Source organism: Portunus trituberculatus, chromosome 36, assembly GCF_017591435.1.
Source record: "Portunus trituberculatus isolate SZX2019 chromosome 36, ASM1759143v1, whole genome shotgun sequence".
Taxonomy (NCBI): domain Eukaryota; kingdom Metazoa; phylum Arthropoda; class Malacostraca; order Decapoda; family Portunidae; genus Portunus; species Portunus trituberculatus.
In genome coordinates this window covers 7,874,688-7,899,093 of record NC_059290.1, presented here as the reverse complement: position 1 = coordinate 7,899,093, position 24,406 = coordinate 7,874,688, and the positions used below count along the sequence as shown (strand labels likewise).

Here is a 24,406-nt window from a genome sequence, read left to right as displayed (position 1 = left end):
TTTGTCTCTTATTATCATCACTACTATTGAAACCTTTTAGTGATGTCCTGAATAGCATTACTCACACGCCCTCTCTCTTTCCCCGGTGTCCAGGTACGTGACGCCGGATACAGGACAGCGGAAATACACCTTCCGTGTCCCGATGGATAGGTGCGGAACAGGCGCCACCGAGGAGGATGACACCACCGTCTCCAATGTAGTCATTTTCCAGATGGACCCCGATGTACAGGTGAGACTTGCAACTGTGTATTTCTCACTCTCATTAAGTTTGCACTGGTTACAGAAGGAATTGTAATTAAAAGCCTCTGCGTTACCAATATAATAAACAATAGTAAGAGATCTGTGCACGTATTTCTAGCCGTGTCAGTGACAGGAAGGTGACCTGAAGCCGGTATCTGATCCTTTCATGTCGTAAATTCAAGGACGTCACATTACAGCACAGAATCACGTCACAATTATTTCCTCAACTGGACAAGAATGCTTTCATTAGTAAAAAAAATATCACACTTTTTCACTTTTGTCACCTTATAGGAGGTTTGGGACACAGCTAAGCGGATCTCGTGCGTATGGAACAACAAGTACAAGAAGGCAGTGAACTTCGAGCCTCTGCAAGTTTCCATGCTGGATGTGGTTCAGACACGCTTCGAGGGAGAGGACGTCAAGTGTTGGATGGACATACAGAGGGGCACCTACCCGAACGTGAGAGAGAGAGAGAGAGAGAGAGAGAGAGAGAGAGAGAGAGAGAGAGAGAGAGAGAGAGAGAGAGAGAGAGAGAGAGAGAGAGAGAGAGAGAGAGAGAGAGAGAGAGAGAGAGAGAGAGACAGAGAATGACTGTACCTTTGATATCTAACAATTTACCAATGAGATTCAATATTCCAATTTCCTGAGACCATTCAGGTTCAGGTTCCGTTATTATCAGCAATATATTTCCTACTCAAAAACAAGGGTCAGCTTGTTGGCAGTGTCCGTTCCTTTCCTTCCCTTCCCTTCCCTTTCTCTTGTACAGACGTATCCTATGGACGGTATCCTACGCATCGGAGAGCAGCTCACCGTCATGGTCTACCTAAAGGACGAGAACCGCAAGTTGGACGTGGCCGTGAGGGACTGCTGGGCCTATGGAGAACCAAACTTCGACGATCCTGACACACCAAACCTACAACTCACAAGAGATGATGGATGTCCAATGTAAGTCTAAACTTACTCATTTCCAGTCAAGGTTGACCAAAAATCACTAGGGTCTTTATGATTACCTTGAGCTGACTGATGATGTACTCCACTCATGGTTATAAGAACATAAGAAAAGAGGGTAGCTGCAAGAGGCCAGCAGGCCTACAAGTGTGTTTAAGGCTACCTAATTCCATCTATCATCTCCATCTTATCTAATCTTCTTTTAAAGCTCCCTATTGACTCAGCCCTGACTACATGACTACTGAGTCCGTTCCACTCATCGACCACTATGTCTGAAAACCAGTTTCTTCCCATTTCTCTCCTAAACCTGAATTTTTCAAGTTTAAGCCCATTATTTCTGGTTCTATCCCCGCTACTGATCCTAAGAATTTCGTTCATGTCCCCTTTGTTAAAACCCTTATACCACTTAAATACTTCTATCAGGTCTCCTCTTAACCTACGTCTCTCTAAGGAATGCAGTTTGAGTTTTATTCAGTCTCTCTTCATAGAGAATATCCCTCATTCCCTGTATCTTTTTAGTCATCCTCCTTTGCACTGACTCCAACAGAGCTATATCCTTCCTACAATGTGTGGACCAGAATTGTACCGCATAGTCAAGATGTGGCCTGACCAGCGCCAAGTATAATTTTAGTATTACTTCAGGACTCCTGCTTTTAACACTTCTAAAAATTAATCCTAATACTCTATTCGCCTTATTTCTGGCCTCAATACATTGCTTCCTTGTACCGACATCAGAGCTAACTATGACTCCTAAATCTTTCTCATACTTGGAACTTCCTAGTGCCTCATTATTAATCGTGTACCTATTGCTTGGATTATCTCTACCTACGCTCAGTACCCTGCACTTGTTAATATAGAACTGCATTTGCCATTTATCTGTCCATCCTTTCATCCTATCCCAGCCTGCCTGCAAGGCAATACCATTCGAATCGGACCTAATTAATCTACCTATCTTTGTGTCGTCTGCAAATTTGCTTATGTCACTGCTAATTCCACTATCCAAGTCATAAATATATATAAAAAATAATAATGGCCCTAAAACTGACCCCTGTGGCACCGCACTAATTACTTCACCCCCCCTCAGAATTAGATCCATTAATTACTACCCTCTGTCGCCTGTCGTCTAACCACGCTTTAATCCAGCCTAATATTCTACCCTCTATACCTGTGCGCTCTAATCTTTCTCAAGAGCCTCTGGCTAAAATCTAAGTATAGAATGTCATAATCATCACCATTATCTGCCGCCCCATAAACCTTACTATATAAACTCAACGAGTTTGTAAGGTACGACTTTCCATTTGTAAAGCTGTGTTTGATTTATCAAGCCATGTTTGTCTAATGTTTTCCGCTTTTATTCATTCGATCAATTTACCCACAATTACAGTTAAACTGACAGGCTTGTAATTAGACGTTAGGATTTTATCTTCCTTCTTAAATATGGGAACAACATTAGCTTCTCTCTCTGACTACAGTGACATCCTAAAAAACCCCGCTAATGGCTAACTGGATGACCTGCTTAAGCACCCTTGGGTATATTTCTTCAGGTCCTGGTGATTTGAATTTCTTTAGTTTATCTATCTCCTGTTCTACCATCACCTTAGTTATATGAATATCTGTCAGCTTTTCACTATCCTCTGCCCTAAAAATCTGTTTGCTATCTGGGATTTCCTGCGTTCTTCTCTCCATTTGTTATCAGTTAAAGAATCCGATCAAATAATATATACTAATCTCTTCCGGCTAAATCACGAAATTATCTAGTGTTGTTGAATGGACCTATTTTCTCTGCTTTTATGTGTATACTGAAAATATTTCAATCTGACTTTGTTTCGCCGCAACAAACCTTGAAGCTATCCTTCAACCTCCGCCCCTCAGTTAACCTCTTAACTAGTTAGTACTAGAAACTGATATATATATATATATATATATATATATATATATATATATATATATATATATATATTATAGATCTTTAATCTGTCTGTCATCCACTTAGGGTCGTTGCTTTGTGATTTTATTGTTTTATATGGAATGTTAGCTATCTGACCCCTATGTAATTTATTAAGAAAGTGGCTATACATCACACCAGCCCTCAGCTGCCCTGGATTCCTCTCGTCCCGTCCTAATCCAGATCCCACCACCCAATCCCTCTCCCTCTCCCCTTCTCCGACTTCACACCTCACCCCCATTCTCTGATCCTACCTTCCTTCTCTTACCTGCATACTGGACCTTACCTGACCTTCCCTGCCTGTCCAATGCCAGTCGACTCCTTGTAAATACCCCCTCAAAATTAGCCTTCCTGAAGTCAGGTACTTTCTTATTGCTCTTTTTTCTAAAAGTTTCATGCTATTTCAATGTATACCGTATTTCGTTGTGATCACTGTTACCTAGCTGGCCACCTACCTCCACCTGTGTAACTGCCTCCTCCCTGTTTGTCAGAATTAAATCTAGAATATTATTTCCCTGTGTGGGTTCTAAAATAACTTGCTTTAAATAATTATTCTCAATGACCCTAGAAATTCTTCTGCTTCCCTATCGCCCACCATCAAGCTCCAATCAACATTCCTATAGTTGAAATCTCCTACCACACATACCTTACTGTATCTGGCTGCTCTATTTATTTCCTCCCATAGGGAAGAGTTTATTTGGTTTGAACCATTAGGTGGCCTGTACATTAGATCTATTACTACTGATTGTGACCCGTCCTTAATATCTACCCATGGAGACTCTGTTTTGCTATCTGTCTTAATTTTGCTGTTTATGCAACGTAATCTATCAAGAGTTGAGTTTTGGCGTTAGATACAGATGGCATCTACTCAACATATACAGTAACTAACCGCTGTTGTTCATATGTGAGGCTCCAGATCTTACTATCAATAACTTACCCTGATACAGTTTTGGACGCGGGACCACGTTTTAACCACAAGGTGGTGGAGGTTATTTCAGTATTTCAGTTTTCTCTTCATCTATCATATATCTATTGATGTTAAGCAAACCAATGAATGGTATTGTATGTGATCTTAGCTGCAAAAAAAAAAAGAAAGAAAAAAGTTCAGCCTACAATCCTCATCTTTAGTTCCTTACAATTCACTATCCATAATGGTAATAGCTACATTATCCGCAGCTATTTCTTGATTCATGGTTTCTACTGTTGTTTAAATCTACAACCAGTGATCATATTGTACTCCATGTTAATAGATGAGAAATTCAATAGGAAAATGTCTCCTTGAATAATATAAAATTATATGAAATCATATGTAAAGAAGTTTATCATAACATTAATGCAATCTAATAAAGTATTTTTCTCCCTCAATTTTGAAGGCGTAAAAAACTCATGCATTTCTGGGCACGTACTTACGACACCTTTGACACTGGAGCAACTCTCATCACCTACACCAACATGTCGGCTTTCAAGTTTCCAGACCGAATGCAGGTCTTCCTCACCTGTAATGTACAGGTAGGTCAAGCATCACTCTTCCAATCAAGCAACGCAAAAACCAGGTTACTAAAAATTCCTGTTGCACTTGAAGGATATCGAATGGAGTCTGTTCTATATTCAAGTATGTCTTAGAAAATAAAACACCCATACTCTCTCTCTCTCTCTCTCTCTCTCTCTCTCTCTCTCTCTCTCTCTCTATATATATATATATATATATATATATATATATATATATATATATATATATATATATATATATATATTACAAAATCATTTATTAACAAAAAATAAAAAAAATTACTTCTATCTTAAGAAAAAAAAAAAAAAAAATTGATGACACATCTATATCCCAAACAGATATGCACTAACCGATGTGATGACCGCTGCACTGCCGAGCCATCACAGCCTGTCACCTTCATAACCCCAACGGAGATCAGTGTAACAACACCACTCACCACACGACGACCACCACCTCCACCACCACGCTGCACGCCAGGTTCAAAAGATCCCCGATGTCCACCAATCTGCAAGCCAGGATCTCGTGATCCAAGATGTCAACCAGTATGCAAACCAGGATCAACTGACCCAAGGTGTCGTCCAGTCTGCTATCCAGGCTCCACTGATCCAAGATGTCCCAAGCCTACAACATCAAGACCAACAACAACATTCTCATGCAAACCAGGTTCCCTTGATCCAAGGTGTCAACCAAAGTGTTACCCAGGGTCTACTGATCCAAGGTGCCCAAGTCCTACAACACCAAAACCAACAACACCATTCTCATGCAGACCAGGATCAACTGATCGAAGATGTCCACCAAACTGCTACCCAGGTTCTACTGATCCAAGGTGTCCCAAAACTACAACACCAAAACCAACAACACCATTCTTATGCAGGCCAGGATCAACTGATCGAAGATGTCCACCAAGTTGCTACCCAGGCTCTACTGATCCAAGGTGTCCCAAACCAACAACCACAACACGCAGACCAACAACAAAATTCACATGCAGGCCTGGCTCTAATGACCCAAGGTGTCCACCGAATTGCTACCCAGGCTCTACTGATCCAAGGTGTCCCAAACCCACAACACCAAGACCAACAACACCATTCTCATGCAGACCTGGCTCTACTGATCCAAGGTGTCCACCGAGATGCTACCCAGGCTCTACTGATCCAAGGTGTCCCAAACCCACAACACCAAGACCAACAACACCATTCTCATGCAGACCTGGCTCTACTGATCCAAGGTGTCCACCGAGATGCTACCCAGGCTCTACTGATCCAAGGTGTCCCAAACCCACAACACCAAGACCAACAACACCATTCTCATGCAGACCAGGATCAACTGATCCAAAATGTACACCGATATGCTTCCCAGGCTCTCCTGATATTAGGTGCCCCCAGCCTACAACACCAAGGCCAACAACACCATTCTCATGCAGACCTGGATCAAATGATCCAAGGTGTCCACCAAACTGCTACCCAGGCTCTACAGATCCAAGGTGTCCCAAACCCACAACACCACGACCAACAACACCATTCTCATGCAGACCTGGATCAAATGATCCAAGGTGTCCACCGAGATGCTACCCAGGCTCTACTGATCCAAGGTGTCCCAAACCTACAACACCAAGAACAACAACACGTAGACCAACAACACAATTCACATGCAGGCCTGATTCTACTGATCCAAGGTGTCCACCGAGATGCTACCCAGGCTCTACTGATCCAAGGTGTCCTAAACCTACAACACCAAGACCAACAACACCATTCTCATGCAGACCTGGTTCTACTGATCCAAGGTGTCCACCGAGATGCTACCCAGGCTCTACTGATCCAAGATGTCCCAAACCTACAACACCACGACCAACAACACCATTCTCATGCAGACCTGGATCAAATGATCCAAGGTGTCCACCAAACTGCTACCCAGGCTCTACTGATCCAAGGTGTCCCTAAACCTACAACACCAAGACCAACAACACCATTCTCATGCAGACCTGGTTCTACTGATCCAAGGTGTCCACCGAGATGCTACCCAGGCTCTACTGATCCAAGATGTCCCAAACCCACAACACCAAGACCAACAACACCATTCTCATGCAGACCTGGATCAACTGATTCAAGGTGTCCACCCGTATGCTACCCAGGCTCTACTGATCCAAGATGTCCCAAACCAACAACACCACGACCAACAACACCATTCTCATGCAGACCTGGATCAACTGATTCAAGGTGTCCACCGAGATGCTTCCCAGGCTCTACTGATCCAAGGTGTCCTAAACCTACAACACCAAGACCAGCAACACCAAGGACCACAACACGCAGACCAACAACACAATTTACATGCAGACCTGGCTCTACTGATCCAAGGTGTCCTAAACCTACAACACCAAGACCAACAACACCATTCTCATGCAAACCTGGATCAACTGATCCAAGGTGTCCACCAAACTGCTACCCAGGCTCTACAGATCCAAGGTGTCCCAAACCTACAACACCAAAGCCAACAACACCATTCTCATGCAGACCTGGTTCTACTGATCCAAGGTGTCCACCGAGATGCTACCCAGGCTCTACAGATCCAAGGTGTCCCAAACCCACAACACCACGACCAACAACACCATTCTCATGCAGACCTGGATCAACTGATCCAAGGTGTCCACCAAACTGCTACCCAGGCTCTACAGATCCAAGGTGTCCCAAACCTACAACACCAAGGCCAACAACACCATTCTCATGCAAACCTGGTTCTACTGATCCAAGGTGTCCACCGAGATGCTACCCAGGCTCTACTGATCCAAGGTGTCCCAAACCTACAACACCAAAGCCAACAACACCATTCTCATGCAGACCTGGTTCTACTGATCCAAGGTGTCCACCGAGATGCTACCCAGGCTCTACTGATCCAAGGTGTCCCAAACCCACAACACCACGACCAACAACACCATTCTCATGCAGACCTGGATCAACTGATCCAAGGTGTCCACCAAACTGCTACCCAGGCTCTACTGATCCAAGGTGTCCCAAACCTACAACACCAAGAACAACAACACGTAGACCAACAACACAATTCACATGCAGGCCTGATTCTACTGATCCAAGATGTCCACCGAAGTGCTACCCAGGCTCTACTGATCCAAGGTGTCCTAAACCCACAACACCAAGACCAACAACACCATTCTCATGCAGACCTGGATCAACTGATTCAAGGTGTCCACCCGTATGCTACCCAGGCTCTACTGATCCAAGATGTCCCAAACCCACAACACCACGACCAACAACACCATTCTCATGCAGACCAGGATCAACTGATTCAAGGTGTCCACCGAGATGCTTCCCAGGCTCTACTGATCCAAGGTGTCCTAAACCCACAACACCAAGACCAACAACACCAAGGACTACAACACGCAGACCAACAACACAATTTACATGCAGACCTGGCTCTACTGATCCAAGGTGTCCTAAACCTACAACACCAAGACCAACAACACCATTCTCATGCAAACCTGGATCAACTGATCCAAGGTGTCCACCAAACTGCTACCCCGGCTCTACAGATCCAAGGTGTCCCAAACCTACAACACCAAAGCCAACAACACCATTCTCATGCAGACCTGGATCAAATGATCCAAGGTGTCCACCGAGATGCTACCCAGGCTCTACTGATCCAAGGTGTCCCAAACCCACAACACCACGACCAACAACACCATTCTCATGCAGACCTGGATCAAATGATCCAAGGTGTCCACCAAACTGCTACCCAGGTTCTACAGATCCAAGGTGTCCCAAACCTACAACACCAAGGCCAACAACACCATTCTCATGCAGACCTGGTTCTACTGATCCAAGGTGTCCACCGAGATGCTACCCAGGCTCTACTGATCCAAGGTGTCCCAAACCCACAACACCACGACCAACAACACCATTCTCATGCAGACCAGGATCAACTGATTCAAGGTGTCCACCGAGATGCTACCCAGGCTCTACTGATCCAAGGTGTCCTAAACCTACAACACCAAGACCAACAACACCATTCTCATGCAGACCAGGATCAACTGACACAAGGTGTCCACCGAGATGCAGACCAGGCTCTACTGATCCAAGGTGTCCTAAACCTACAACACCAAGACCAACAACACCATTCTCATGCAAACCTGGATCAACTGATCCAAGGTGTCCACCAAACTGCTACCCAGGCTCTACAGATCCAAGGTGTCCCAAACTTACAACACCAAAGCCAACAACACCATTCTCATGCAGACCTGGATCAAATGATCCAAGGTGTCCACCAAGATGCTACCCAGGCTCTACTGATCCAAGGTGTCCCAAACCTACAACACCAAGGCCAACAACACCATTCTCATGCAGACCTGGTTCTACTGATCCAAGGTGTCCACCAAACTGCTACCCAGGATCAACTGATCCAAGGTGTCCCAAACCTACAACACCAAAACCAACAACACCATTCTCGTGCAGACCAGGATCAACTGATCCAAGGTGTCGACCAATCTGTTTTCCAGACTCCACTGATCCAAGGTGTCCCAAACCTACAACACCAAGAACCACAACACGCAGACCAACAACACAATTCATATGCAGGTCTGGTTCTACTGATCCAAGGTGTCCACCGAACTGCTACCCAGGATCTACTGATCCAAGGTGTCCCAAACCTACAACGCCAAGACCAACAACACCATTCTCATGCAAACCTGGATCAACTGATCCAAGGTGTCCACCGAATTGCTACCCAGGCTCTACAGACCCTCGGTGTCCAAAGCCTACAACACCAAAGCCAACAACACCATTCTCGTGCAGGCCAGGATCAACTGATCCAAGGTGTCCACCGAACTGCTACCCAGGCTCTACTGATCCAAGGTGTCCTAAACCTACTACACCAAGACCAACAACACAATTCACATGCAGACCTGGCTCTACTGATCAAAGGTGTCCACCAGCTTGCTTCCCGGGCTCTACTGATCCAAGGTGTCCCAAACCTACAACACCAAGACCAACAACACCATTCTCATGCAGGCCAGGTTCAACTGATCGAAGATGTCGTCCAGACTGCTACCCGGGATCTACTGATCCAAGGTGTCCCAAACCTACAACACCAAAACCAACAACACAATTCACATGCAAGCCTGGCTCTAATGATCCAAGGTGTCCACCGAACTGCTACACAGGATCAACTGATCCAAGGTGTCCCAAACCAACAACACCAAAACCAACAACACCATTCTCGTGCACACCAGGATCAACTGATCCAAGGTGTCGTCCAATTTGTTTCCCAGGCTCCACTGATCCAAGGTGTCCTAAACCTACAACATCGAGACCAACAACACCAAAAACCACAACACGCAGACCAACAACACAATTCACATGTAGGCCTGGTTCCACTGATCCAAGATGTCCACCGAGATGCTACCCAGGTTCTACTGATCCAAGGTGTCCTAAACCTACAACACCAAAACCAACAACACCATTCTCGTGCAAACCAGGATCAACTGATCCAAGGTGTCCTCCAATTTGTTTCCCAGGCTCCACTGATCCTAGGTGTCCCAAACCTACAACACCTAGACCAACAACACCATTCTCGTGCAAACCAGGATCAACTGATCCAAGGTGTCGTCCAATTTGTTTCCCAGGCTCCACTGATCCAAGGTGTCCTAAACCTACAACACCTAGACCAACAACACCAAGAACCACAACACGCAGACCAACAACACAATTCACATGCAAGCCTGGTTCCACTGATCCAAGGTGTCCACCGAGATGCTACCCAGGTTCTACTGATCCAAGGTGTCCTAAATCTACAACACCAAGAACCACCACACGTAGACCAACAACACCATTCTCATGCAGACCTGGCTCTACTGATCCAAGGTGTCCCAAACCTACAACACCAAAACCAACAACACCATTTTCGTGCACACCTGGATCAACTGATCCAAGGTGTCCACCGAGATGCTATCCAGGCTCTCCTGATATTAGGTGTCCCAAACCCACAACACCAAGAACCACAACACGCAGACCAACAACACAATTCACATGCAGGCCTGGCTCTACTGATCCAAGGTGTCCCAAACCTACAACAACAAGACCAACAACACCATTCTCATGCAGACCTGGATCAACTGATCCCAGGTGTCCACCAAACTGCTACCCAGGATCTATTGATCCAAGATGTCCCAAATCTACAACAACAAGACCAACAACACCATTCTCATGCAGACCTGGATCAACTGATCCTAGGTGTCCACCAAACTGCTATCCAGGATCTAGTGACCCAAGGTGTCCCAAACCTACAACACCAAAACCAACAACACCATTCTCATGCAGACCTGGATCAACTGATCCTAGGTGTCCACCAAACTGCTATCCAGGATCTACTGATCCAAGGTGTCCCAAAACTACAACACCAAGACCAACAACACAATTCACATGCAGGCCTGGCTCCACTGATCCAAGATGTCCTCCAGTCTGCTTGCCAGGCTCTACTGATCCAAGATGTCGTAAACCTACAACAACAACACGAAGACCAACAACACCAAGAACCACAACACGCAGGCCAACCACGCTTGTCCCTGATGGTTCTGGCACTCCTAGCACGAAAACGAAACCTGATGGCGATGACTTCCATGCTGAGGATGCTGATCCCCGCTACCACGCCTTCCACTCTTGTATGTGACAGCTATGTTCTAGTTATGAGCCATACACTTCCTGCATGTTAATATTTGCATTATTATAAAGACCCATGTCATTATACATTGTTAAACGATCAATCAATGTTTTCTGTACTATATATAGACAACAGGACAATATCATGCAACTTTTTATTACTCTTTCTTTCAGGGCTTTATCTGCCTCCTCCTCGTCCTCGTAGCCATGCTGGACGTCGCCGTCGCGCCATCGAGCAAGGCAAGAGCATGACAGTTAATCTCGGCGTACAACAGCTAGTGACTGGACCTGCAAAGACTTTACATGCTATATCTATTGATACTGAAGGGGATAATCTTCTGGTAGAACTGGAGGAGGCTGGCCAGATGGTACTGCCCATGAAAGACGCTACACCAAAAGTGGAGGAAGTAGAACTGGACTATGGCAGCGACATCAAGGCTGATGTCAAGCATGAATTTCTTCTCGTGTTTGAGGAGGAAGCTTCAAAAAGCCACCGGGCAAAGCGGTTCACATTTGAAAAGGAAGGCCAGTCAACAGTAATGCCCAGCTATGGCATGCTCTTCTTGGTAGTAGGAGTGACCGCAGCACTAGTAGGTACTGCTGTGGCTGTGCGTGCCACTTTATCTCGAAGTAGAAGGAAAAGTGAAGTAATTTCATATGCTTAACATAAAGTCAGTGTGCGCTAGTGAACATTCTGTCAATTGATTGTCCGAACTTGCATAAGCAACAGTCCACTGCGAGTCATGCAACAAAGTTTGTGGTATTAATTGTCAGTAAGTCTGAAGAAATATTATTACAGTATTTTCATAGAGCAAAAATTTGTACTAAGAAAAGCACTGTATCACACGCCATGTCAGCAACATTCAGCGGCGGACTCTCGAGCTGGCTCGGAGTCCCTCAAAGTTGGAACTCCACCTTTCCTTACAGCCCTGTCTCCTTCCGCCAGTCCTTCACATGTCTTGTAAACCTGATCTGCCCCAATCATTGAACAATCTCTAACTTACAAACTCATCTACCACTACGCCAGCAGCTACACAGCTAAATATTCCATTCAAATCAAGTATCCTTCAAACAAAACTTTTCCCTTTTCCCGTTTCTCGAGCCACACTTTGAACTTGTCACGGCAGCCGGCTGCCGAACAAAGCAGGGTTGGCAGTCGTGCGCCTACCCTCTTGGTAGTCATCGGAGTCAATGTGATTCAAATGGCTTTCTCTTCTAACAACACAGCTTTCCATTATGTAAAGTCATCCTGACAGTAGAGGCTCAGAATTACCTATCAAAGATGAAACTTCATCTTTACTAGCCTATTCGTTTCATCTCTCTCTCTCTCTCTCTCTCTCTCTCTCTCTCTCTCTCTCTCTCTCTCTCTCTCTCTCTTTTCCCTGAGCCTTAGCTAATTTCCTGTTCTATCTCTACTTCTTCCTTTCCTCTGGCCATCCCTAATACGACTTGTTTGGACTGAAAACTGAAATATGCACCTCTCAGTCCTTAGCTAATTAGAGGTAACGAGTGGGGTTAGTTCATTGTCACATATAGTCAATGAAGCTTTTTTTCTTTTCTTTTTTTTTTATGCCATTGTTTACACGAGTCTACTGTGATGTCATGAATGGGTCGTGATTCTCTAGATAAGGATTATGGTGTTATATGTGTCATTAGGTTAAAAGTCAAAGGTTTATTTTTCTCTCTATCCATTGTTGTTTGGTCATTTTTGTGTATTTTTTTTCTATGTATAAAATAAATCTGAGTATGTATACCAATTTTCTTTCTCTTCTCTCTACACCTACTAGACCATGGGCCTCAAGCAAAAAGTTCGAGGGACCATGGCAAACTGTTGCAAATGATAAATTTCTAATCAATTTTGAAGTCTGAATTGAAAAAAAAATGCATAACTGTCATGACAGAAGCATTTTTTTTCCCTTTTTAACTGATTAATTTGGTGAAAAACATAGGTACACAATATTGTTACATAATTATGTGTGTGTACGTGTGAATGTATGTGTGCAAAATAGTAATTGTTTGCGCAATATCAGGGTGGGATTTGGGAGATAGATGAAGGGGAGCAACACGATTGTTAAGAATTCACGAAGTATGAATGGAGACAAAAAGGTTGAGAACCGCCGTGCTGGATTCAATAAAGAATCAAGTACCAATCATATCAAATGAATAAAAGAAAAATGTCATGAAAACTAGAACAGAATCATGAATAATTAATAACAACAACAAAAATAACATTCCTAAGACACTATGAAAATGTATATATGTGTAATTAAAGGGATGACGAGGAGGAGAAGGAGGAGGAGAATGAGGAAGACAGACGAGTGGTTGATGAGTGGAACAGTCTCAGTGGGCATGTAGTCAGGGCTGAGTCAATAGGGAGCTTTAGAAGAAGGTTAGATAAATTCATGGATGGGGAAGATAGATGGAATTAGGTAGATTAAGCACACTAAGACTGCCTCGTATAGGCCTGGCGGCCTCTTGCAGCTTCCCTCCTTTATGTTCTTATGTTCTTAAGACGAAGACGAAGACCAGGACGAGGGCAAGGACAAGGGCGAAGAAGAATAAGAAAAGGAGAAGGAAATACAATAGTATACAAACAAATTAAAAAAAACACACAATAAGCCACAGATATCATGATTTCTGCTAAGCTGTCTAGTAATGAAGGAAACAAAAGTCTACACTCTGATGGATCACTGCGACAGGAAGATCAGCTGAGTGGGAGGAGAGGGACAGCAAAGGACAACCCAGCACCAACAGACCTTCGAATCCTACAAGTGTAGGAGACAGAGCAGCAAAGCAGAAGGCTCCTCCCTATCCACCACTCCTCCTAGTTTGCGCTGACTGGAAGAAGAAGAAAGAAGAAGAAAAAGAGGGTAAGGAGGAGGAAGAGGAGGAGGAGGAAAAAGAAGAGGAGGAGGAGGAGGAGGAGGAGGAGGAGGAGGAGGAGGAGGAGGAGGAGGAGGAGGAGGAGGAAGAGGAAGAAGAGGAGGAGGAGGAGGAGGAGGAGGAGGAGGAGGAGGAGGAGGAGGAGGAGGAGGAGGAGGAGGAGGAGGAGGAGGAGGAGGAGGAGAAGGAGGAGGAGGAGGAGGAGGAGGTGAGATGAGTGAAAGTGAGTGAAGATGAGAAACAAGAGAGGGAGAGATAAGAAAAAGAACAACTAGGCAATTTTCTTACTATCTCTTCTTTCTCCTTCTCCTTTTCCCTCTTTCTCTTCCATTTTTTTTTTTTTCACTCATCCTTCTGTGCTTTATAAATTGCAATTTTTCTTTCTTCAGTTTTCACACGAACGAAGACACACCACTCCTTCCCTTTCTCCTTCCCTCCCTACTCTCTCCGTCCTTCCTCTCTCATGCTTCCTTCCACTACCATGTCCTTCTTACCCTTCCCTCTCCCCTCGTCCCCCGTTTCTTCTCTCCATCATCCGCCCACACATTATAATCTTTAACCTTGAAAGCTTTCACCTTTCTTCCTTCCTTCCTTCCATCACGAGCCTATAAACTGTCTCCTTCACGGGCATCATGACAGTTAATGACGGGTCATCTGAGAGGCTTTAAGGAAGTACACACCTTACCCAACAATGACCTTTTATTAATGACCTGTGTGTGTGTGTGTGTGTGTGTGTGTGTGTGTGTGTGTGTGTGTGTGTGTGTGTGTGTGTGTGTGTGTGTGTGTGTGTGTGTGTGTGTGTGTGTGTGTGTGTGTTATGGAAGACGGAAAAGCTGACTAAGGACAACATAAAGAGTGAAAAAAAAAAAAAAGGCCTACCAGTCCCCTTGCAGGTCCGAGAGAGTTAGCCAAAAAAGAAATGGATAAATGTCTCCTGTCCTCACTATCCCCGAATTCCACCATTCTCATTTGTAGCCAGCTGCGGGAGGAGAGGATAAGAAGCAGGAACAGTTACTCCGAACACTTCCAGCCTTCAGGGAGGAGAGAGAGAGAGAGAGAGAGAGAGAGAGAGAGAGAGAGAGAGAGAGAGAGAGAGAGAGAGAGAGAGAGAGAGAGAGAGAACAACACTACTATTATTATTATTATTATTACTACTACTACTACTACTACTACTACTACTACTACTAATAATAATAATAATAATAATAATAATAATAATAATAATAATAATAATAATAATAACAATAATAATGGTAATAATAACAATGACAGGAATGATGCCAGATAACACAAGAATCTCAAGTATCTCGCCCTTGCAATATCACCTTTCCCTTATTCCCTTGCCTCGCACACTGACCCCTGACACCTAACCCCCTAACCCTCTCGTACTCCCCCTCCCAAGATGACCTGAACAATTCTGCAAGGCCAATCCTTTTCCTCCCAGAGCCAGGTCACGAAGCTAGGAGAGTGTGTCACGTGATTATCCACCTCCAAACACCTGGATACTTAGGCTGACTTTATCTTACATGGCCTAAGTAACCTAACCTAATCCAGCCTGACCTTACCTTACCTTACCTTACCTTACCTTACCCAACCCAACATAACATAATCTAGCCCGACCTAACCTTACCTTACCTTACCTTATCTTATTTTATCTTACCTTACCTTACCTTTCCTAACCTAACCTTATCCAAATAAACCCAACCTAACCTGACCTAGCCTTACCTAACCTTCCCTAAAATTGTCTAGTTTAACCTCAGATTTGGCAAATTCATGGATGACATTGCAATAAGAAACAAAACCCTACAACCTTCTCCCCTAGAAAAAAAAAAAAAATATTCCCTGCCCCTCCCCAAAAATAACTCAAAAATAACAGCCTGAGTTTTTCTTTTCTATCTTTAAAAATTCACATACAAAATTATTTACCTGCATAATATTGATAATGACAATATATATATATATATATATATATATATATATATATATATATATATATATATATATATATATATATATATATACAGGTAGCTCCCTACTTGATCAAACAGTATCCCTACCTGTAATATCTTTCACAAAGGCAACACCTGTCTTTTTTTTTTTTTTCTTTCATGGTAGATGTCAGCGCCTAGAGCTGCCTCTGACGTGAATCTAATAGCCTATACCAGCACTCTTCTTCATGTCCCTCTCTGAATCACATATAGACCTGCCCTCTTCTTCTTATCCCGAATTACACCCTCATTCGTGACCCTCTGTCCATCCACCATGCTTCTCATACCTACCCATACGCACATACATACATATGTACATACATAAATAGATATACACAGTAACTCCCTAATTTACGAACATAATTGGGAATGAGAGTCTGTCCACAAGTTCGTTTTTTTTTCCTAAGTCCAAAGTTAGATCAGTTTTTTTTCAAATATTTCAAAGCCTTGTTTACATTAATATATAAAAACCAATAAATATAACATACCTAATACATTACCTGTAATACGCAATACCTTTAAGACTATCTGATGGTGATTTATAGAACATTAACATAGAAACATTCCATTTATAGAAATATTGTAGCGGTAATGTAGGCAGGGCCCGCTTGATAAGATGATGTCTCGCGGGTGCCGGGGAGGTTCAGCAGGCAGAACACAGCAAATATGCACATCAGCCAGGTCACAGCACACCTCATCATAATGAAAAAGATTAATAAATGTGAATAAATCAAAAGGCATCTATATATTGTACTATATCAGGGTTAAATAAGCGTCTGTTTATTGGGAATTACGAGGTGTGCACATATCAGGGTAGGGGTTGAACAGCTGACGTAACTACGCAACCATTAAGCAGTTTACCGGTTCACGTTTACCTTACATCTTAACCTCTTCACTACTGGGACGCATTTTGATCTTGAATTTCTGGTGTGATTAGACGATTTTTTTGACATAAGGAAGGGTGTATGGAGGTAAGAAGATGAATACACAGTCTTCACTCTTCTAATCTCACCACATAAGTTTCTGAAGCTGTATAAAATTGCCAAATAGTATGCAGAATAAATAAAAAAAAAAACACGTCATGGTACTGAAGGGGTTAATATCAGGGCTACATCAATTACTGACACTAACAAAATATAAAAATAAAAATATATACTCCACACTTGTAATAAGAAAAAAACTACTTTTGTACAACTTACCTTGTTCGGTTAGATGTGCAGAGCAAGGTAGGGGTGACGAGACTACGGAGGGATCGTCACCATCACTCAGGCTTGCCAGCAGAGGAGGAGGCTGGCACTGATGGTTCATTCTGGTGCTTCACTTTTAACGCCAGGTACCACTCCCGGGAAATTGGAAGTTTGATAGCGCCTTTTGAACTATTCTTTGGCCTTCAATGACTTTAGAAATATGTTCGTATGTACGGAATGTTCGCATCTCGAATGTTCGTAAGTCGGGGAGTTACTGCATATACAAACATATCACACACACACACACACACACACACACACACACACACACACACACACACACACAGAGAGAGAGAGAGAGAGAGAGAGAGAGAGAGAGAGAGAGAGAGAGAGAGAGAGAGAGAGAGAGAGAGAGAGAGAGATTAACTTAACACTCACCACCACAAACACCACCACCACCACCACCGCTACCACCATCAAACCCCACGCCCGTCCCCGCCCACTACGCCACCCACACCCACATAGACACAAGGCAAGCGGGTGGACAAGATGGAGGGAGGGGTGGAAGGGGTTTGTGGGTGGTGGGGGGGGGAGCAATCAGACACCTGTATTGGAGGTTCAGAGGTTATTTCTTTCTTTTTTTTTTGTTTTATATTCGTGTGTTATGTTTGATGGAGGAGGAGGAGGAGGAGGAGGAGGAGGAGGAGGAGGAGGAGGAGGAGGAGGAGGAGGAGGAGGAGGAGGAGGAGGAGGAGGAGGAGGAGGAGGAGGTGGTGGAAGAGGAGGAGGAGGTGGAGGTGGTGGAAGAGGAGGAGGAGGAGGACAGGGAAAGACACCAAACTATTTTTTTCCTTTTTATTTATTTCTTGGTGGTGGTGGTGATGGTGGTGGTGGTGGTGGTGGTGGTGGTGGTGGTGATGGTGATGGTGGTGGTGGTGGTGAGACAAAGAAAACGATCGTAAATTAGAAACCGTTAAATATAAAGTTACATGTTATTAAGTTTTCTGCGTCCCGTTACCAGAGAGAGAGAGAGAGAGAGAGAGACGGCTGTGTGGAGGTGGATGAATCTCTCTCTCTCTCTCTCTCTCTCTCTCTCTCTCTCTCTCTCTCTCTCTCTGCAAATTACAGGTATGAGCAAGACTTCTTTTTACCTGAGATAAGCGAAAGGAAAAGAAAAAAAGTGAGAATAGAGAAAATTTTATCACGTTTCCAAAACTAATTCAAAAATTTCACGTACATAAATTTTGAAAGTCTGATGAAAATGCTGAAGAAAATACAAAGAAAAGAAATAAAAAAATCAACAAAGAAATAAAAAAAAATCAACAATCAAAAACCTCCGTAAAGAAATAAAAACAACTAATTACACATATTTACTAATTAATTTACACCTATACTCATAATTCATTCATTTTTTTTTTTTTTGGTTAATATATTACAGATGCATTTTCCTTCAATTTTTTCATTTCATTTTCTATTTTTCTCTGCATTTCGTTTATGTTTTTGTGTTCATTTCTCCCTTTCTCCACTCTCCGTTATTGCAATTTCTTCCCTCACATTCATCACTTATTTCCTGTGTTACTTCATCCTTCCCTTTCTCTTCACATTTCATCATCACCTGCTTCTCATTATTCCCTCATTTTCTGCTCTGTTCTTCATTTCACCCTTTATTCTTTGTTTCCTTATTCCTTCTTCCATCTCTTCATTCACTATTTAATCTGATCTTCTTTCAATTTCTCTCTCTCCTTTTTTCCTATTCCTCTCTTTCTATATTCCACTCCTCATCATCATCTTTTTCCCCTTTTCTCTATTTCCTTAATCAATTCTCTTCATTTCCTCTTTTCATTCCATTATTATTTTCTACTTCTTCTCTCCATCTATATTTTTCTTCCTCCATACTTCTCTCCACTATCATCCATCTTCCCTCCTCTTCTCTTCCATTTCTTTCTTATTTCCCTCCATGCTTTCTTTATCCTATCATTTGCATTTCCACCCTTTTCCTCCCTTCCTCCCTCTCCCCTTCTCACCCTCTTTCCTCCACATGTTCTCTCCCATCTTTTGTTTCCTCCTTCTCCTTCTCCAAATCACCTTGCTTTTTTTTCCCTCCCTCAAACTATCAATTACTATCATTCTCTCTCTCTCTCTCTCTCTCTCTCTCTCTCTCTCTCTCTCTCTCTCTCTCCAATTACTTTCATTTCCTCCACCTCTCCATCGTCACTACCTTCCTTCCTATCAGTATTATCTTCTCTCTTTCTCTCTCTCTCTCTCTCTCTCTCTCTCTCTCTCTCTCTCTCTCTCTCTCTCTCTCTCTCATTACTTTCATTTACTTTTTCCTTCCATTACTTTCATTTACTCAACCTCTTCCCTTCCCTCCTCTCTCTCTCTCTCTCTCTCTCTCTCTCTCTCTCTCTCTCTCTCTCTCTCTCTCTCTCTCTCTCCATCCTGACGAAGTGGGTGCCCTTGAAATGCTGGTCACCCCGCTGGAGGCAAGATAATGCCCAATAGACTCCAGTTTTTGTTGCGGGACATCCGGGCTAACCCTTGACCCGTGTTGACCTTTCGTGGACCAGGTTTTCCTAGCGACCTCTCCCCTAGTTATGCCTCGTACAAGGTAAAACTAACAAGGCGGGAAGGATCTGGCGGCTAGTAGTAGTAGTAGTAGTAGTAGTAGTAGTAGTAGTAGTAGTAGTAGTAGTAGTAGTAGTAGTAGTAGTAGTAGTAGTAGTAGTAGTAGTATAGTAGTAGTAGTATAGTAGTAATAATAATAATAATAATAATAATAATAATAATAATAATAATAATAATAATAATAATAATAATAATAATAATAATAATAATAATAATAATAATAATAATAATGATAATAGTAGTAGTAGTAGTAGTAGTAGTAGTAGTAGTAGTAGTAGTAGTAGCAGTAGCAGTAGCAGTAGCAGTAGTAGTAGTTTCCTTTATGACGTGAGGGGAAAACTGGCCAAAAGCAACAAAAACCTTTAAACAAGAAGGCCCACTTAGTTGCCAGTCACCGAGCACGGTCAAGAAGAGTTAGCCAATGGAATGGAATAAATGTCTTGAAACCTCCCCTCTTAAATGAGATTAGGTCATAGAAAGACGGAAATACACAAGCAGGCAGGGAATTGAATGACTGAGGGTACTGGTTAACTCTTGCGATAGAGAGATGGACGGAATATACGTTAAGAATTAATATATGTCTATTCAAATAAGATCCGTCTTCAGAAATTATTTCCTCTCTCGCCATGGCCGGTTTGGAAGGCCACAGAGATGACTAGCAGGGTTCTCAAAAGCTCTTCTCCAGTTGTTAATGTTGAAATCTTGTATATCTATCACTGGAAGCGTAAAAATAGCCTTAAAAATCCCTTCAGACTTCTAGAAAACCAGGTAAGACTTTCCTTTTTCGATAAATGTAGAGAAAAGGAAGCTAATTTCTAGGTACTTTAGAATTCAACCAAGTAATAAAAGTCTACCACATTTAAAACCAGCTGCTCAGAAAATGGGCAGGGAAAGACTGATTTCACTTCCTTTACTCATTTTCTGTTTCGAAGTGTGAAAATGATGATGGACATGTATCTCCTCCTCCTCCTCCTCCTCCTCCTCCTCCTCCTCCTCCTCCTCCTCCTCGTAATTGGACAAGGTGGAGAAATGCAGGAAAGGATGAAGAGAAAGAATTAGAGAAAGAAGGAAGAGAGAGAGAGAGAGAGAAAACAGTATTAAAGTCACGAATACGAATAAAAAATGCACGTCTCTCTCTCTCTCTCTCTCTCTCTCTCTCTCTTGGATGGATGGAGAGGAGGGAATGAGGAGGCAGAAAAAAGAGGGACTGGAGGGAGGAACAGAGAGAAGCAAGAGGAGGAGGAGGAGGAGGAAGGACAACGAAGGAGATGGAGGAAAAGTGAAAAAGAAGATATCAAATTCAGGTTCTTGTTTCTTTTTTTTTTTTTTTTTTTTACGTATATAACCTTCCTTCCTTCCTTCCTTCCTTCCTTCCTTCCTTCTCCCTCCCTCTTATCCTTCCTCCCTCCTTTGTTTTCCTTTTCAACTTCAAGAGAGAGAGAGAGAGAGAGAGAGAGAGAGAGAGAGAGAGAGAGAGAGAGAGAGAGAGAGAGAGAGAGAGAGAGAGAGCTTTTTCCTCTACCAATAGGGTCACGGCTGCCATGATTAATGATAAAGAAAAAAATAAATAAATGAAATATGAACATAAGACAGAATGAACTAACGAAAAAATAAATGCAGAGTTGAAGAAACTTAAATGAAAAAGATAAACAAATAAATGTAAAAAAAACAAACTGTAGATAAGATTATGACAACTATGGTGAATGATGTACCGGAATAAACAAACAAACAAATATACAAACAAACACTTCTAATACCACACCTGCCTTACAAAGAAACAAACAGGAGAACAAACAATGCTAAGCCACATCAAAGTAAAAGCTAAGCAGACAGGAAATCATTAACACACACACACACACACACACACACACACACACACACACACACACACACACACACACACACACACACACCGTCAGTCAAATACATGCAAAACAAGTAATTTAAAGTGAAGCCATCCAGCGAACAAACACACAAACACACCAACATACAACACATCACACCACAGTAAAAAGAAATAAAACACGTATTGAATAAGAACAAACACGTAATTCAAGTTAAATAATAAAAAACAAATCAACTTTTACACTGCATTAGTAGCGGAAAACTGCAAATGTTGATGAGTATAATCACTCTGATGCAAACACACATTTCCCGCGTTAAAACACCATAAAACACCCAACTCATATTTGATGTACTACCATAATATTACCGGTGTATATTTGTCCTCCGCCCTGTTAAAAGCTAGAAGTCATCTTTAAAGAATGTTCATATCGCTAAGTTCCTTCTCTTTTATTTACCTATTTATTTATCTACGTTTTCTATCAAGGCCTTTTATTGATTTATATGTTTTTATTTTATCCATTTATCTATTTTTGATTCTAATTTATTTATCTTTTTTATTTTTATTTTTTTATTTCTTTTTTTTTTTTTTTTTCTTTTTGAGAAGTCAGAAATTACCCTTAAGAATGTTCATGACACCAAGATTCCTACTTTTTTTTTTTTTTCTACATTTTTCTATCAAGGTTATTTGAGGTGTTTCGTAAAGCGACCTTGCGTGTGTTAGTGTTACTGAGCTGCTATGTGACTGCCTGCCTCTCTCTCTCTCTCTCTCTCTCTCTCTCTCTCTCTCTCTCTCTGTGGTCATAATTCCAAGGTTTTATTAAGATTGTTTGGTGCTAAACTTTCATGAGTTAAGTCTTTCCTCACCTTTACCAACTAAAACAATAAAGCGAGGAGAAAATTACAACTATTATTATCCTTCCTTCCTCTCTCTCTCTCTCTCTCTCTCTCTCTCTCTCTCTCTCTCTCTCCACTAAAACACAAAAATAACAACAATAATGAAGAAAACAAAACAAACAATTACACTATTATCATCTAAACATACAACATGGCGTCAGCTACCAAGCCTAGCCACTCGCCTCTATGTAATTAACTATCAATAACTTCTTTTCCTCACAACATACAAAAACAAGAACACGTTTCCAGCTACCTTAGCGATCCAGGTCCCTTCTTGCAGCGTCTCGTCCTTGGATATTGCTGCAAACACACTACACAAGGGAAAATGTTAAGACTGACGCGTTTGTTTTCCTCTAAAACGTGGATCAACTTCCTATAAGGTGACGGAAATGTTGTCTTTCGAACGGCACTCCATTATGATCCATTTCTCATTATCTATACCTACCTAGATCCTGTTTTCGTCTGTTTTTATTTCTTTTTCTTTTTTATTATCCAGAATTTCATGCTATATTTATTTTCAAACGGAATGTCTCTATACTGTTCCTTTTTTTTCTCTCTCTCTCTCTCTCTATACGCTTATTGTAGGTAATTATTTTTTCTTTTTTCTCTTCTTTATTGTGGTAGATGTAGTCGTGTTTTAGTTTTATCGATGTTTAATTCATATTTTTACGTTATCATTACTTTCCTGTGCGAATCAGAACCTTCTTTTTTTCAGACATTAAGTAATAAAGGTGACTTCTTTCAGCCAGCCGTGTATGTTTCAAGCTCAAGTTTTCTTCTCTTTCTCGTCATTGTCTCTAATTTACATGTTTTTACTGAAACTATGACTTCTATAGAACAATAAAGAAGAAATACACACACAAAAAAAATTATTTCTCTACCAGATGCTGCCTCAACCTTCCTGCGCCTTGACTAGGCTTGTGTTGTATAAGACTTGAGAGTCCTACCTTGCCATCTCACAACTGACCATGGTGGAAGTGGTCGAGTCCTTCAAGGATATTTTCATGATTGCAGTGAAGGTCTAACAAGCATTCTACATTATCAACAGGCAAAATACCCACGAGAAACTGATCTGTGGCCTCGCAAAGCAGTGATGAGAGAGGAAGGCGTTTAATTCACTTTTTTTTATTGCTTGGGTCATCTTTGGTAACCTTCATAGCACTGGGAACTGTTTGTCGGAGATACGAGAAGGAAAAAGAACAGGAAGACACGAAAAAATTGAAAAAAAAATACTAGATACGATTACCAGAGAGAGAGAGAGAGAGAGAGAGATGGAGGCACTGCATTTTCATTTACAATTATTATAGCAATACTACGCAAAATAAATAGAAAAGAGTAAATGAAGAAAAAGCCTCATGAAGAAATCATTGTCCCATCAAAGTGACAGACACACATACGAGATACAAAAGAAACATTAACCTCGCCTCACCTTGCCTATTAAAAAGAAAGAAAAAGAAAAAAAGAAAAAAAGAAAAAAAACTTACACGTGCAACAAAATTTTAACACTCGGATTCTCTTTGGGAATGATACATGTGTGTGTGTGTGTGTGTGTGTGTGTGTGTGTGTGTGTGTGTGTGTGTGTGTCCGGAAGGAGCCTTGACCCCCTCTTGACCCGGACCAGGAGGCCTTCCCAGTCTGTTAGGGAGAGTTGGGAGAGGCTGGGAGGTACTGGTAGAAGCTGT

General features: G+C 42.2%; 1 protein-coding gene and 1 long non-coding RNA gene across 13 annotated transcripts in view; one reads left to right on the top strand and one right to left on the bottom strand.

Moving 5' to 3' along the window:
• The window catches only part of LOC123513485 (mucin-2-like), a 115,315-nt gene extending 102,260 nt beyond the window's left edge, over positions 1-13,055 (top strand). Inside the window, exons 4-13 of one of the 12 annotated variants that reach the window (XM_045270682.1) lie at positions 94-229; positions 532-699; positions 1,007-1,185; positions 4,507-4,642; positions 4,982-5,760; positions 5,800-5,868; positions 6,124-6,570; positions 7,643-8,457; positions 8,929-11,304; positions 11,477-13,055. In XM_045270682.1, coding sequence (XP_045126617.1) covers positions 94-229; positions 532-699; positions 1,007-1,185; positions 4,507-4,642; positions 4,982-5,760; positions 5,800-5,868; positions 6,124-6,570; positions 7,643-8,457; positions 8,929-11,304; positions 11,477-11,967 — 5,596 coding nt within the window. In that variant the 3' untranslated portion in view covers positions 11,968-13,055. Of the gene's footprint in view, positions 1-93; positions 230-531; positions 700-1,006; positions 1,186-4,506; positions 4,643-4,981; positions 6,571-7,642; positions 8,458-8,728; positions 11,305-11,476 lie in introns of all 12 variants that reach the window. The other 11 variants (XM_045270675.1, XM_045270674.1, XM_045270681.1 and 8 more) reach the window with 11 other exon arrangements.
• The window catches only part of LOC123513488, a 141,962-nt gene extending 118,759 nt beyond the window's left edge, over positions 1-23,203 (bottom strand). The window contains exon 1 of the long non-coding RNA XR_006677377.1: positions 22,978-23,203. This is a non-coding gene — a long non-coding RNA (uncharacterized LOC123513488). The remainder of the gene's footprint in view (positions 1-22,977) is intronic.
• Between the last annotated feature and the right edge of the window lie 1,203 nt (positions 23,204-24,406).